The following is a 16,723-nucleotide window of genomic DNA, read 5'->3' on the forward strand; positions in this document are numbered from 1 at the left end:
GTAACTTCCTGGAAAATCATTAAAATGTTGATGACTCATTCTGCGCTTGGGCTGCCACGGGTGTATAAAAAGAAGGACATCGCCAGAGTGTGTTGCTCGCGACCGCCCCTCACCAACTGCTGTAGAAAAAAACTACTTTATTTAGTGATGTGGGTTTAAGTGGGTCAAGGTTTTATGGAGAAAATATTTGCTTGTTGTCTCTCTGCTGCCCCTTCAGCTGCTCTGCCTTGAAAAACTCTGGACAGATAGCTTTACTTGTTGTTAAAGTAACTGCTAATAAACTGATAACCAGCAGCTTCTCAATGGACAGCTCCAGACCGGGGCTGTAAGCAACCTCCAAGAAGAGATTCGTGGTCAACAGATACTGGTAGCTTTGTTTCTACAGGAAACAAGTAACTATACTGAAGCAACTAGCATTCTATTAGCCATGATTGGATTTGGATTGCTGTTCTTGCAATACACTGTTGAAGGGTGTGTGTCAACTCGCTGTTGGCCAGAAGAGAGAGCGAGGAAGCACAGCTGGTACAGATGTATCAACACTGTAGACAATGAGAACTGAAGCTGTTTCAAATATTCAGAATCGATATGTATTGTAAAATATATATTTTTGACAGCAGTAATTTATTTAAAATCTAATTCAGCATTGTTAAACTATCAATGTTCTAATAACTTTGACCTTGAAACAAAACTGTAAACTAAAAAATGTCACTATAAAGAGACAGATCAGAAGCCACAGCCACAGTCATTTCCATGGGAGTGATCCATCAAAGGATGCCACGTCTGATGTCTGCGCTGTCAAAAATAGGTAAATATAGGTAAAATGTTTGGCTCGATTTTTTCAGTTTGACAACCTCGCCAAACTGTTTTGAGGGGACAGCTTTTTCACAGTTTTTGAAAGCTATAAAGATATTTCAAAATCTAAAATTCTAAACAGCTGTCAATTCCCAGCTTGGCCTTTGTAGAGTGAGATAGGTCCGAATGTTTTTTTTTTTAGTGAGCCCTTCCTTTGTTGCTGTTTACTGTGGCTTGACAGACAGAATATAGGGAGTACGGTGCCTTCTTAGATCTGCTGTCAAAGGACATCACAAGATTGGATGCTGCAAGCGGCAACTGTGAGGCAAAAGGCCAAAAGAGAGTAAATACTAACACCAAACTTTGGGATTAGAAAGACTTTTGAAGAAAACAAGTCTGATTTTAAGTGACACTATTAATATAACTGAGGATTCTGACAACAAGGAGCTTCCTGTATGTGGAAATCACCAAGAAACACAGAAATTTAAACTTGAAAATAAGCTCTATTTGTAGCTGTATGTTTTTTGTCTCCCTTAAATTCAGGCATCTCTAAGGTGAGCACGTACAAGGGACCCACCGCACTTATTGTTGTGATGACCTACATTACTGAGGGTCAACCCTCTACCTGTGTAAACAAGACTGTTATTTATCGCTTCACGTTCTATCCGTCCTCTGTTCTAAGCCAATTAGGAGTTCTTCCCCGCCACTCTCGACCCGACCCTGGCTTGTCATAAGCGCAGTGATAAGCTCCGCACACCTCTCCCTTCCTCTCCATTTTCCATCTCATTAACATTCATTTTCACCCTAATTGAGCTTAATAAGAAAATAATGTCTGACATTAAATCCTTGTGAACATGTGGCCCAGCTGATCACTGTGTCTGTTTGTTCTTCCACAGCAAATGTTTACTTTGTCTGGGCCTTATTGTTTGCTTTGCTTGTGGTTCCAGTAATAGCCATAATAGCTGTTTAGTATTCCCAGTTTCCATCTGTCTTGAGCTGGCCCCTTGCTGTTGTTATGCTCAAGTTAAGAATGTGCTTTCTTGAATGTGTTTTACCAAGTTTTGCTTAGTTTGTACTTTGATTTGCAACAGTGTCCTTATATTTTAAGCTGAGCCTCCAAAACTCTGACCACTGCATTTAGACAGCAGAGCAGTCAGCTTTATTGATTATTTTTTAAGCCGGTGGTGGTATTATTTTGATATACAATGACCTTGTGGGGTGGGTGAAGCATTTCTTTGCCAATATCAATCAATCATCATCATACCATAAAACAGGGAGAAGACGGAGGGCAAGGAGTGGAAGGAAGTTTAGGGTCTGTTGAATATAACCTTGGTTAAGTGACACATGGCTGTATGTTGACAAAGACACTTCAGAAAGTCTGAGTCCACTCCCAGCCGGCTGCACAGACATGAGACTGACATATAACCCAGAGTGTGAAAAGCCACACTCTGAGGACAGAAAGATCTGTATCCTAAACATCATCCGCCATATATCTTAAAGAAACACCTTAGAGGAAACATGATGGCCTTCTACATGGATAAAGGACTTGACATTTACTGACATTTTCCTTCAAATGTTACCTTCAAAAGTATCATGGGCGGACGATTCATATATTAATCTAACATGCTTCTCGTATCTCAGTGTGACAAATCTGTGAAATTGTTGAATAACATGCCAGTCTTTCATATACATTTACCAGTAAAGCACTGAACATAACACCGGGATATTACTGTATCACCTTACAAGGTTTTATGAATCACCAGCCACTAACTTACAGCTTTTTGTGGCAAACAACTTCTACCAGAACGGGATCAGGGACCTTTCAGATTTACTTAGATTTTAGCTAGTTTGTTGTAAATGACATCCTCATTTGTCGTGTTTTATTAGCCCTTGTGTATTTAAGTCTGTGCTTTTCCTTCGAGAGAGAGAGAAAGAGAGTTGAGAGAGAGAAAAGGAGTCTAAAAAAGAAGGGAGGGTCATTAGGTCATCGAATTCTGCTTTGGTGCCAGACTGACACAAAATGAAAGGCCACACTTCTGAGAGTCGTTTTTTTAATGATTTATTTTTTTCCCAAAATGATGGGCAGTGCTGATAATATTGTGGTCAAAGGGGGCAGGTCGGACTGATTTCTCCTGATGAGACTGCAATTACACTGCGAACAGGAGCCTTTCCTACACAACGTCAAAGTAGGAACAACGTGTAGATAAACGTACTGTATTCTGGAGGCATTTTCTTCATCAGAAATCATACGACGTAGATACTGTATGTTGGGTTTTAGTGTGTTTCTCCATGCATCTCCCATAGGCTTAAATACAGCTGGCAGCACAGTCTGGCACCAAAGCAAGATCCAGTGACTTAATGACCCTTCCTTCTTTTTTAAGTTCCTTAGTTCATGGCTGAATTAGTGTGTGTGTGTGTGTGTGTGTGTGTGTGTGTGTGTGTGTGCGTGCGTGTGTGCGTGTATGTGTGTGTGTGTGTGTGTGTGCGCGTGTGTGTGTGTAGGTGGGGAACTGTCCGTAGTACTGAAATGGTGCAAGGAAATGAATTGATAGACAGACAGATGTCTTTAAGTTCAGCTTGCTTGCTTTCGACTCTAATTCTATTTGCCCCCATTTTAGCAACCCACAGACAGAATGGAAACAGGCAGCTTCAACAGGGTATATCTAACATGTTTAAAAGTTGGGTATTTTGCCTTTAAAATGCCTTTAAAGTTATGGCGATTTCAATCTATCTCTGAATATTTCATGTTTCATCCCCACACAAGCCGTTAGCTACAGTGGGATGACGAGACATCCTTAATGAAAGTGACTGGGACAGCCATGCGAGAAGCACTGAGCGCTGTAAAGTGGTGCAGTCTTCATTCTGCACATAGTGCTGAACCATCGTTAAAAAGGCGAAGCAACATATGACAGGAGACCCTAGTTCTGAGTTATGACTGAAACACAGACTCACTATCTCCTTATGATAAGAGGGGAGGGAGCAGAATATCAGACAGGCCTGGCTGTGAAAAGGAAGTAACGCAGTGAGCTAATGTCAAACTTGTGTGTGCTAGTCAACATGCGCACATGCAGTATGTGCATAAAGCGGCATACCATCTTGCCTTCAGGGATTATAGCTATCAAGCTGGAAAAATGATGACCATTAGTGATGGCATAATTGGTGTTAGAAGCTAATTCACTCCATGATATTGAAACAATGGCATATTAGACCGGTTCAGTTTTTCCACAATGATGGAATTATTTAGCCATTGACTGAAGCCTTCAATTAAATCTGTGAGCTTTTATGGTCAGACAGTGAAGGCAAAATCACTCAGGAGGATTTTAGAAAGTGGACTAATTTCAGTAGGGTTAACAGGCAGACACATCATTTGGTCTGGTTGAAATTGAAATCCACATCCATGTCTTATTTAAGGTAACATTATCGTATTAGTGATGGTCAGACTGGTTCTTTAAAGGAGACCTATTATGCTTTTTTTCCTTCAGTGTGTCATATAGGGTCTTGTGTAAAAAGGTCTTAAAAGTTAAAAAGCCCAAAGTCTGCACCAATGGAAGCTTCTTTCCCACAGAAAACACTGCTCATGAAATGCCTCATCAATAGTCCCGCCTTTAATTATGTGACTTTGTGACATCACACAACGTCACCATGTCAAAAATTTGAATATTAATGCAAACCTGCTAGTCTGGAATGTAAGAATAAATTTAGCACAGTTACTTACTCAGGCATGTGTGAGCTGACCAATCAGAGCAGAGTGGGTATTCGGGAGGGGGGCCTAAAAGAGACAGGAGCTAAATCCCCCCATTCAGGCAGAGGGGGAATACAGTGCTGCTGCACTGGACAGTATGAATAAACAGATTATTATTATTTTTTTTTAGCATTAAAGCATGTAAACCTATTCTAGTAGTAACCCAAAATAAAATTATGAAAATGGCATAAAAGTCTCCTTTAAAGTAACCAAGCTAAAAAATAAACCACTCACTGTTCAATGACACAATCATGTAAACACAAGCAAAACTGCTATCACAAATGACCCATACAGTCTTTTTGGTCAGAATCAGCTACTCGGCCCTGCAGGTTCTGCTCCATTAGTCATACTGCAGGTTTGTCCACTGTGCAGAATGAGAAAGTCATGCTTGCTGAACGACTGGAGTCAGAAGTTTAACCCAAAGAAGGGGAATATTCGAGAGCAATCCAAGAGATTCATTCACATATCTAATATCGCTAAATGTCGTTTTAAGTTTCTCTGCATGGTGTTGATAGATGCTGAGATGAGATGATCATATTTCATCTCTTTACTTAGTCATAGCCGGCGACCTTTTTCGACTGACTTTCAATAAAGTCTGTGTCTGTTCAAACTAGAGCAGGCCCAGTGAGTGTTATTCAACATTATTGTACTGTATTGTACTGAAACAAGAGTGAAATACAAGTACTGGACATTAAATAAAAAACAGGCTCCAACACTATCATTCGTGTAAGAAAAAGAAGCATCATCTCAGGCTGCAAAGAAGCCAAACAGTCGAGGGTTAACAGCATTTCAGGAGCCTTCACACTGTGGAAACAGCTAAGTAAAAGAAGATAAGGGATTCAAAGTTAAATCAGCTACTTCTGGCAGGTAATGTACTCGGCAATAAAACAATCTGTACTGCCTGTCCTAATAAATCATCCTTATCTTAACAAATAATTCTCTGATACTGAGTTAATCTACAAGTCTGTTAGGTCTGCAGGTTTTTGTTTCATGCTCTCCAGATATTTTTCTCTACTTGCGCCACCTTTTTTCTTCTTCTTTTTTGTCTTAATCTCACTCCTTGCATTTGATTCAGCTCATTCGTTGTGTCATTAAATATTTCTCTGCTGAGCTGAACTTGTCCATGCTGAACACAGTGAAATCTTAATGGAGAGGCTCCCCAGACCCTCATTCTCTGCTCTTCACTCTTCTTCTCTTTCTTCTTTTTCCATTTCTCCCTTCGTCTGCTTCCCCAGAGTTTCACACACCAACTTTTGTTATAGCTAACAAGGACCTAAAACTTTATATTTCTGAGCTCACTACACCCACCAAACTCAGAGGATATTATACAAAACTATTACCTACTTTACTCCATAATTAGATTGCACATTATTTGCAGGTTGTAAAATGCGGGTAAACGCTCTGAAATGGACGTTTGGCGTCTTTCCCATTCCCAGGAGGCGAGTTTCCTGTTTTCTCCTCATCTACAAGTGCAGTACCAATCAGGCAGCTGACTAGCTCCACATATATTTTTCAAGTAGAGTAGCTACATGGAAATAAAGAAATAACATTCCTTTTGTAATGCATTGTAAAGCTAGATAATAGTAGTATGACAAAGAAAATGTACAGATTTTTCTGACATGAAACGACTTGTGAGGACTAACCAATCTGCTCACCAAAAGAAATGCTATCTTGGATGATGCTTTCTGTGGCTGCTGTAGTGAAAATTTAGTCAAGATTTAGGCTTTTTATGTAACCTCAGTTAGTTAGTCGCACCTTTTAATTAGAAAATGCGCCACATTTGCAGCCAGTTAAAGGCTGCAATCTGCCATCTTGTCTATGTGAAACGGAGGTGTAATATTCCTCCTTTTCAAAATAGCCGCCACTGGGGTAGGTGTAAACATGTGACGTGAGGTGAAGCACGAAGTTGGGCGTGAACAGTGACGAGTGATCTGGTTATTGACGATTCTCTCGGCTGTGGTGGTTAGCATCTCCCGGATCTCAGTGGCTTTCCAGTTGCTCATCTTGACGTCCGCGGATGAAGTGATGAACTGACTGCACTGTTTCCTGCTTTTAAAACTCACGGCTGTGGGTTGCACAACAGTCATCGACACATCCGCCCATGTCACGCAATTGCCGGGACATCGGCGACTTGGATTTACATAGCAATGGAGGTGGCAAAAAGTGTAACCTCCAAGGCGTCATATTGGCAGACCAAAACAGACCCCAAATATACCGCGGTCTGTCTAAATTCGCGGACCTAGCTGCAAAAAGGACAGCCAAATTGCCGGGTTGTTGTCCAGTATAAAAACGCTTAGTGATGTGCTCCTTAGCCTTGAAAATAATGCTTGGCTATTACTGGAGGTGGTAAGCTAGTTGCAGTTAACAATTACAGTCTTCAGTATTGGGCAGATAAACACTGTTGAACCCATTCCTTACACTTTTGAGCTTGTGTTTTGATTTGACAAGAAAAGAAAAAAAGTCAAACGTTTAGTAAAACTTTTTAGTTTAGTTTTAGTTACCTTTATATGCAGAGTATTACTCTTATTGCAGACACATTCTTACCGCTTCGACATCTGGTTTGGTTTAATAAATGGAGATGTCAAAACTCAGAATGACCCATTTAATCTCTTACTCATGGCTCACACCTGGCTCATGATACTGTAAGGATTGATGTGGCATGTAAATATGTTACTCCTATTACATTTGCTTGCGCAATCCTCACAGTGTTATGGACACACTGTGGTGTCAACCAGTGTCGGGTAATGTTATTTTTAAAAGTAAATCGTTACATTACAAGATTTCTGCCATTAAAAAATAACTAGTAATTAGTATCTACTGAGAAAAGTAACATGTGAGAGTACTATAGAGTTACCAAAAACATCTTTGCGACTCGTTGCACATGCCGGTTATATTGTCCAGATGGCATGTAGCCAACCGTACAAGTATCTTTGAATGTATTGACTCTACCGTCATTTTGTAGCCTTTTGGGGTTCAGTATCTTGCTCAAGGAAACTTCGACATGCAGCTGAGGGAGCCGGGGATCGGAACCAGCAATCTTCCAATTACTAGACGACCCGCTCTGCCTTCTGAGCTAAAGCTGAGCTACAACAAGTTACTCCCAACACTGGTGTCTTCAGAGCACGGCAGTAAGAAGCACTGGTTCTATAACATGTCTTTCGATATGAAGAATAACACATTGTTCATTATGTAGGAAGACAGCAGCTGGTGTCTTTTTATATGTTGATCTAGCAGACCATTCTATCTGTTAACCACATTATTCATGGGATGCAGCTCTGTGACTGGGTGTGAAAGGTGCTTGTAAACAACCTGAATTCAACCGTAACCACTGAATGCCAATGTCCTGGTTACACCATGCATGTAATAGTTCACAATGACACCAGAGGATGGAACAGTAAAGAAATTTGGTGCGTATATGTGTGTTTGCTCCTCTTGCCCATCCTCTCTGTTCCTCTCCTGCCAGCAATCGTCTCACATCTGTTGGTATTTACAGAGTAAATTATTTTTGAGTTTTTACAAAAGCCAGTCAGCTTATCAACAGCTTGCATCCAGCTGAACACCCACGCTCGCGTCTGGTTACAAAAAAAAGGATAAGATCAATTGACTTACTTAAAAAGTAAATTTCTCTGCCTCACTCTCTCCCTTTTTGTTCCAGGGGAAATGGTTTCGTCAGACAGATGACCCACAGGGCAACCAACTCAGAAAGCACCTCAAACAGGCTGTAATGTTCTTTTATCACAGAGGAAACCTCCAACTTCTAGCCGATAGCATCAATTTAGCCTTGACAAAGACGAAGCCAATCCTCTCCCAAAATAACACAGCCAATATGTGTACGTCGAGTTCTGAAATCAAAGTGCCCTTTTACAAACCGAGACCTAACTGTTTGTTTTTTGTCCATATGCCAGTATGCTGAACATATGCTAAAGAAAGAGATCCATCAAAATAAATTATGTTTGAACTTCAGATTGTCGTGAATGACTTGGACATGTTGAAAAGGAAATAAACAAAACAGGAACTGTACTACAGTACACCAACACTGACAAGGAAACAATAAATCTGTCACAGAATCAGAGAGGGACTCAAAGAGTGCCCAGGTGGCCTGAAAGGAGAGAAAAGAACACACACACAGACACAATAAGCACCAGATCTAACAAAGGCGCACACACACACATGCACACACTGACCTGGTAAGAGTCAATGGCCTCCCGGTCCAGTGAGCGGCTGACTGACACATCTCCTGTGTCTATGTCAATGGTGAAGAGACCTTTGGGATCCTGGTCAGCACCTGGGCCTGTCAGTCGGAAGATATGGTTCCCCGACTTCTCATCTCTGGAAATCAGCTGCACACACACACACACACACACACACACACACACACACACACACAGACACACACACACACACACACACACACACACACACACACATCAAAAACTCGAACAATTGTAAGCTTTCCCCCATTTAATTCAGACTCAGCCTATTTCCTGAAGCAAAGATTTACTGAATTAATGCTTCTGTTTTTTGTTTTTTTCTTTCTCCGACGTGCAGCAGCGTACTGAAAAACACTTTTTATTAGAATTTGTTGACATATATTTGAGCAGAAGGAGCTTACTGCGCCTTGAATGGTGATGCAAATCCCTGATAGCTAGCAATTAAAAATTTATATCAGACAAGACTTTGATTTGATTTCATCCGTTGGCAAATTCAACTTGAGTAACATAAGAAAGTGAGCATCATCTCCCTGAGCAGTGGAACTCCTGCTGTAACCACTTGTTATTGCATGGTAGGAATTATCTTTTAAGGAAAGTGGAACAGATAAATAACAAAAAAAACACTGCTCCTTAATAACTAGGTTAAAATGTTCTGTAGATTATCATTTTCCTCATGATGACTTGATCTGAGGAAGATTTAGAACCAAACACTCTGAAAATGTTCTCATGCAACATTGTGCTGCTGCCAAGTTAGCTGGCAAACAATCGTATTCTTTCAGACAGGAGTGCTCTGACCCTGGGACTTTTTGGATAGATATACTCACATGAGACTGCCGTTGCCAGCAGCATCCAAAGGTACCAGGCAACAGGAACGTCCAGGTTTGTAAAAGAGACACACAGAAAACACAGCATGTCAGATTAACATTGCACAACAAGAAAACAGGCAGCAACACGAGCCACAGACCTTGTAGATTTTTGCAGAATCTGATTTCAGGTCAGATGTGAGAGCGTGAAGCATGATAAAATAATAAACCAAAGTAGCCAAAAGTTGGTGTGCAGACAAACTTTATAAAGTTTTGTACTTTATAACAGAATGCCTACAGCAGACATTTTGACGCATCATAGCTAGAAAAGCACAGGTGGAAATAATAACACTAACGACGGCTCTGATCCATTCAGTGACCCAGGGGCCCCCTGAGTGAGTGCAGCCATCATTAATGTTATTAAATATACCTGTGCTTTTCCTGCTATGACATTTGAAAAAGTCTGCTGTGAAAAGGGTTTCTTGACAAGTCAGCCTGAAGTGACAGATGACTGCGTGAAAGTGGTTCAGAAGGACAACCTAACCGATAAAAAAAAACCCTCATGGACCATCTTCTAATTAGATGAAGGTCTTGCAAAATAGCCTAGCCTACTCACTCATGATTTTCACCATAATGGGATGGAAACATCAGTGTAGCATTTTTGTCTCTTATAGCGGTTAACAGCTGATCATTTTTTACATTAACTGTAATACCAGTGCAAATATGGCCAAATATAAGGTAGTTTTATTAGTTTAGTCAGGACAACTTTGTCAAAATAATCTTTATTTACTTGCACAAGTTTCATTTGGCGGTATGGTACTGTTCTGGGACTCCCTGCTCTGGAGGTGGAGGTGGGTTGCAAAAAGCCAGCAGAGGAAGCAGCAAGTGAGGTCGGGCTAGAGCAGTTTAAATAGCGCGCTCTGAATGCAATTTCCCAATAGGAAGCAGGCACGGGGAGTCAGCTGAGCCATCAGCTGATCTGCTCCGTGTTGACAGCTACGCTGTTGATGCTGATTTAAGCTCGACGTCGTGGCCTGCCAGAACTAAAGCTACGCTTGATTTAGTATTTTGCGACTTAGTTCCAAGAATTAAGACCTAGCCGCATGGAAATAGTACGACCAGGAACAGTGGCAGACTCAGGATGACCATGGCAAAAACAAATGCTTCACTCCTGAAAGTTCCCGTACAATTGCACCACATGAAACACAAGCATGGGGTGGTAATTTCTACGTCACATGAGGTCCCCTGGTGATACTAGTCCCATGCGAAGTGGACACAATATGAGAAGATGGACACCACTTTCATGTTTGCACTGTAAATATGTAGCTGGAGACAGAAGCTGGTTAGCTTTGCAGTAGGACTGGGGGGAAAAAAATGGAAAAACTACAACTAGTTTGGCTTTGTCACAAGGTAAAAAAAAACAAAAACTGACCAACGTCTCTTCCAAATCTCACAAATTAGCAGTATGTTATGTTTGTTTCCACTCCACAGATCCATTTTCCACTCATTCCCCTTAGCTAAGCGATTGCAGTCTTATGCTACGAAGGCTAGTTACTGTACAAACAAAAAAGTGCAATCAATTTTCTCATGTAACTCATCTAAAAGGTAATATGCACATTTTCCAAAAGTGTAACAATTCATTTTGAAAAAGAAACAGGGATTTTGACTGACATAAAAGTATTTTGATAATACAGATCTTCCATTCAGTCCATGTTCAGTGCCAGACATTGGGTTGAGGCACTAAAATGTTTTCTAGTTATCTCACACTGTTCTCGCACACCCTCAAATTAAAGCTTAGTGTCAACAATCACCTTCATAATCATGCTTCCATCATGTCCAATGTGAGAACAGAGCCAACACCACAACAATGTGTCACTGTCTAAATACTTACAGACTGTCTAAATGCCTTCAGCTGCTGAATCCACATAAACAGACAGAGTTGTCACATCTGGGACATCCTTCTGCAGCTTCTGTTTGTCAAGGATCTAAACGGTCCCCCCGCACCGTGTCTCATGATCAGAGGGGTGCCATGAGGTCACCTTTAAAGAGAGCAGGCTTCCATGGCTTGGCAGCTAAATTGAGACCTTTCTACTCCCCGCTTAAAAGAGCATGGGAGATGAGACTGCAGTGCTACAAGACTAGACCAGACGAAGCTCAAGCCCTTACAGCCTCTCCAAAGCTCTTGCTATTTATCTCCATGTCCTGCTTCATCTTTTCCCTCTGTTCCCTCTCTCCTCCCGGGCCCCGCTTGTTACTTTGTCCACTCTTGCTCTTCCACTAAGCATGCATATCTCATTCATTTTGCACTTTTCTGAGCTGTATCCGTCTGCGCTGACTCCCTCTGCTATTTTTTTTTTTTTGTTGTTGTTCCAAATGATGAGTGGAAGAAATGTCAAAAGTGGAAGAAAAACATAAGGCAGTGAATATTTATAAATAATACCCTTACACTGAATACATTTCCTCTCTTCTGTCCTCTGCTGCTCTTGTCTTGTCTTTGGTCTTCCCCTTTTTCACTTTTCACCCAGCCTTCAAGCTTTCTTACTGTAGCTTTGTTCTTGGAGTTTTTGTCTTTAACAGCAGTGATATCAAGGTTACTTTTTCTTGTTACAAGTTGTATCAGCAATCCAATCACCAGAATAAATGTTAGCCAAGTACGTTTCTGTAAAACATAGATAAGTTCAAGAGGCACATTTCTTGATGTTGCAACTTTACATTTGTTTAGGTTCAATTTTCTATTTCTCAACACGGCTGGAGATGGCCAGACTTTCCATGAAAAATATCTGGTTTTGGTTTTCACAAATATGGCTGGAAAAGTCCAGAGGTCTCCTTAAAAAACCTGGCTTTGGTCATCACAAACACAGCTGGAGATTGCCTGACTTCCTGTGAAAAATATCTGCTTTTGGTCGCCACGAACACGCATGGAAATGCACCAAGGTCTCCTTCACAACACTCGTTTCTGTCACCAGAATTAATGTCAATATGGCATGTAGCCTATGACAAGTCAAACTTGGATGCATCTGTGGTTTGCAGAAACGTCAACTGCTAACATTATGTCCTAGTGACTTGGCTGGTATAAGAAAGTCCTAATGACGCAGCACAGCAAGTCCATCACCGTGTGTTTTCCTCATCTTTTTATCCCCTGAGGGCATGGATGTACAAAGCCTAACTATGCGCACGCACACACGCACACACACAGGTGCAATAGCTGTCACTCAGGACAGAGATATTTCTGAGCAGTAATCACAGCAGCTGCCAGCACCTGCTGAGAGTGCCAAACTGGGTCGGATCAAGAAAACCAAAAAAAGCACGAGGTGCTACATTAGTTGGATTCACAGATGGCCCTGCGTCAAACTTGGAAAGAAGTGTGTGTGTGTGTGTGGGGGGGGGGGGGGGGGGGGGGGGGGGGATATACAGGAAGAACGTGGGATCGGAGAGAAAGAAAAGTGAGAAAGGAGGAAGTAGAGAGTGCGAGAGAGGGAGAGATCGCTGATAAAGACACAATAACTTCAGCCGAGGAGTAACTGGAGTGTCAGGAGAAGTTTAGTGTGATTAGGAGATGTCTCTGTGGGAGGAAAGGGGTTGATAATCTGCACTGCGTGTACACACACACTTCCATGCGCGCTTGCATAAAAACATGCACCCAGTGGTTTTGTCTCCACTGAGTCTGTCTCCTTCTGCTTGTGTGGGAGGACTGATGGGAGAATCTCACCTCTTTCCATCAGCTCTCATTATCAGCCGAGCAGACATGAAAGACTGCAGGGCTCATGATACTGCGGGAAGATGACAGGAGGTGTGGCGTGGCTCGCTGAGAAAATGAGCTGGGAAACAATGGGTCGGCACTGGAGTGTGTGCGTGTGTTTGTGTGTGCTGACTTGTGGGTACATACACCTCCTGCTGTCTGTGTGCCTCTCAGGTGCGAGTAGGGGGCATACACACCTGTGTTAAAGCAACACAGGTGTGAACAAATATGTACACACATCTTCTCAGAAATACAAGAAAATTCAGATGTGTGTGTGTGTGTGTGTGTGTGTGTGTGTGTGTGTCTGTGCATATGTGTGTCAAAAATAAAGCGGAAAATCTGCTGTGTGAAGCAGTGTTTGCCAAAGAAAGTACAAGTTTGTCCAAAGAAAACATCGTCACACTGAATCATTATCATGCAAATTGTGTATACACACAACACACTCCAGACCAACGCACACACATTCCATGTCCTTGTGTTTTTTGAGGGAGATGAGGGAGTTAGTGTGTGTGTGAGTGTGTGTGAGTGTGTGTGAGAGAGAGAGAGAGAGAGAGAGTGAGAGAGAGAGAATGCAGTAGCATCCCTCAGTGGTCCTTCTGTTATCCCTATCAAGGTCAAACAGCCAGCTGCGAATGACAATCACTGGCCATGAAAGGACTCCTGGGACCAGGCCAGGCTCAGTGTGTGTGTGGTGAGAGAGAGAGAGAGAGAGAGAGAGAGGAGGCACTGAAGTGATAGACTGATTGTGCCTGTGAATGTGAGTGCATTATCGCGCGTGAGACCCTGAGTGTACAAGAATGTTTGCAACTCTGTGTGTGTGTGTGTGTGTGTGTGTGTGTGTGTGTGTGTGTGTGTGTGTGTGTGTGTGTGTGTGTGCGTGCGTACTAGCGTGCCAGGCTCGGACCAGTGCTCTGCCTGATTGGGCTGCCACTTCAGCCTGCTAATGATGGGGAAGAGGCGAGGTTGAAAGGCCTGGTGAAGACATGGACGGGTAGTCCTCCACACAGGAGGATAGGAAAGCAATGGCGCTAATTAACTGGCTTTGATTGGTTAGCCAGGCCTCCGCTAATCATTAGCCATCAGCACTGTGTCCTGACTCAATCACAACAAGCCTGAGAGGGGCAACAATCAAGAAGGACCCCTGCTGAAAATGGTTTCATTAAGGGGCAGGAGAAGATCAACAGGCACCATTATTCTTCCTTTGAAAAGAAGTTTCAATATTGCCCTCATAATGGTATTTTTATTCACCAATCCACACGAGGAATAACCAAATATTGTAGTACTTTAAGGTTACGAGAGTATGACTTTTTAGCTTTAAAAAAAAAAGGGCAGTGCGTGTCTGTGTTAGCTTGCTCAGGCAATAGGATGAGCAATCTCTTGGGCAGTTCATACCCCCAAAAAATGTTTTTAAATGCGTCTCCTCATTTCTTTTTTTGTTTTTAAACTTCTCTCATCAAAATGGATTTCACATCTGCTTGATGTGTCTGGGGGTCCAGGCATGAATTGGAATTTGCATCCGACGGTTTTAACTCACCGCCAGCGAGCATCCGCCACAAACCAGCATAATTAACACGCTGAAAGACAGAGCGGAAAGAAAAAGGCAGGAACTTTCTGGTCTTCCCAAGACTATTAAGGAAATCAACTAGACTAAATGACGAGGCCCTCAGGCCGCTTTCTAATATTCTAACGTCTCGCACAACACAGCACGCTCCCTTCTCACACAAAACTTCAGAGGAGGAGCAACAAAAAGAGCCAAAAGATAGATAAAGTGTGAGGAGAGAAATAAAAAGAAAAACGCAGAGAAAAAAAGTAGGAAAAGAAACATCTAAAAGTTGAGTGACACCACATAGAGGGCAGACAGACAGAGGAAGGAGACGGACTGACAGGCAGAGCAAATCAGGATGCGCTTTGCACTGAAACAACAGAGCGAAGGTGTCAGACACGTCTATTCTCCTTACTATATTAGCTGAGGCTGCAGCCAAACCAGGCCCTCATTCCTCTCACCAACAGTACTTTATTGGTGCTGTCATGTCAAGTCAGACACGTTGAGTTGATTTGTGAGCTGGACCCTGACATAAAGAAGGATAAACACAAGTTGAATAACCGACGGCTCCAGCTCCAGTGCAGCATGAAAAGTTAAGATTGCTTTACAGATTAAAGTGTTTTATATTTCATGTTGATACATATGATATGTTAATTTGTTATTTACAGAGGGTGTGTGTGTGTGTGTGTGTGTGTGTGTGCGTGCGTTCGTGCGTGCATTTACCTATTTACCTGTGTGAATTTGTGACTATGAGGTACTGGCTGGTAATAGGAACTAGTGAGAATGCAATAAGGACATGAAATCAGCTTTGTGTAAGGTCAGTTCATCAGTTTGATCCTAAACTATAAAATACACAGTGACAAATATTTATACCTATGGTCAATTCAGATCAAGTTCCCAAACTCTATCTGCATCTCTTGAATGTCACAAGAATGTGTCTATTACTCACATTTTTGTGGGGGATCACCCCCAGATACCCCACATGCTGGCCACCATTGTTGGCTTGTTCCCAGATAGCAAAATTATACCAGAAAACATTCATCTGGCCCACATACGGCGTGGAATGTGGTTCTTGGGCGGGCCACTCATGTTGGCCAGATCTGAGCCACAAGAAGGCATTACCATGGCCACATGACAGTCAAGAGCAAACTGAATAAACCAGAACTGGCCGGTATGTGGGCCGCTAAACGTCTGTTATGAGATATATCTGGGCCACAATAATTTGGCTATCCAGGTTGTGAAAAAATCTGTTCCCAATGTACTTCACATCAACTGCACGTGTGGATAATTACTATTCTTCTGAATCTGAAGTGAAATTGGAGATCATGACATTCAAGCATGACTTGTTTTGGAATGACAAACTTTGTCTCAATCATTATGAAGCGTGCTGCAACTACACCTCTAGACAGCTACAGTTTACAGGATGCTTTACCAAGGCTAAGGTTATTGCCATTTATCAAAAACTCATTTATTCTAACTATACAGTATCTTTAAGCATATACTGTACTTTTCAATCAGAGTCCGGCTTGTGCTGTTTATCTGTACCCAGTCTAAACAAAGCATGTCAACAAACATGAATATATTCATCACATAAAGAGGGGCTGTCACCTGTCTGTCAGACCACCGGTCTTTGGTCATCACCTGTGATTGGCCTGCCACAACATTTAATAGAATTCCCCGTTTTCTTGACATTAGGAGAATTGCAATTGAAGCCTCTGTGAGATGAAGGAAAATTGCTCAAAATTGGAGCCAGCTGATGGCTTGTCATTGGACAATCAAACAGGTGCCAGAGAACACTATGACACAACAACAACAGAAAAAAACCTAGTCCTAAACTTTCCACACAGATGACTGATCCAGTCAGTTTGCAAACACATTTTTCAAATAATGCAA

The 16,723-nt window shown here is 42.0% G+C and overlaps 1 protein-coding gene across 1 annotated transcript in view; it reads right to left on the minus strand.

The window, feature by feature from the left end:
- cdh13 (cadherin 13, H-cadherin (heart)) overlaps window positions 1-16,723 on the minus strand; it is a 398,586-nt gene that overhangs the window by 226,303 nt on the left and 155,560 nt on the right. The window contains exon 5 of the mRNA XM_084364311.1: window positions 8,719-8,874. Coding sequence (XP_084220437.1) covers window positions 8,719-8,874 — 156 coding nt within the window. The remainder of the gene's footprint in view (window positions 1-8,718; window positions 8,875-16,723) is intronic.

The sequence above is a fragment of the Pagrus pagrus genome (genome assembly GCF_965226575.1).
Source record: "Pagrus pagrus genome assembly, chromosome: 10".
Classification (NCBI taxonomy): Eukaryota; Metazoa; Chordata; class Actinopteri; order Spariformes; family Sparidae; genus Pagrus; species Pagrus pagrus.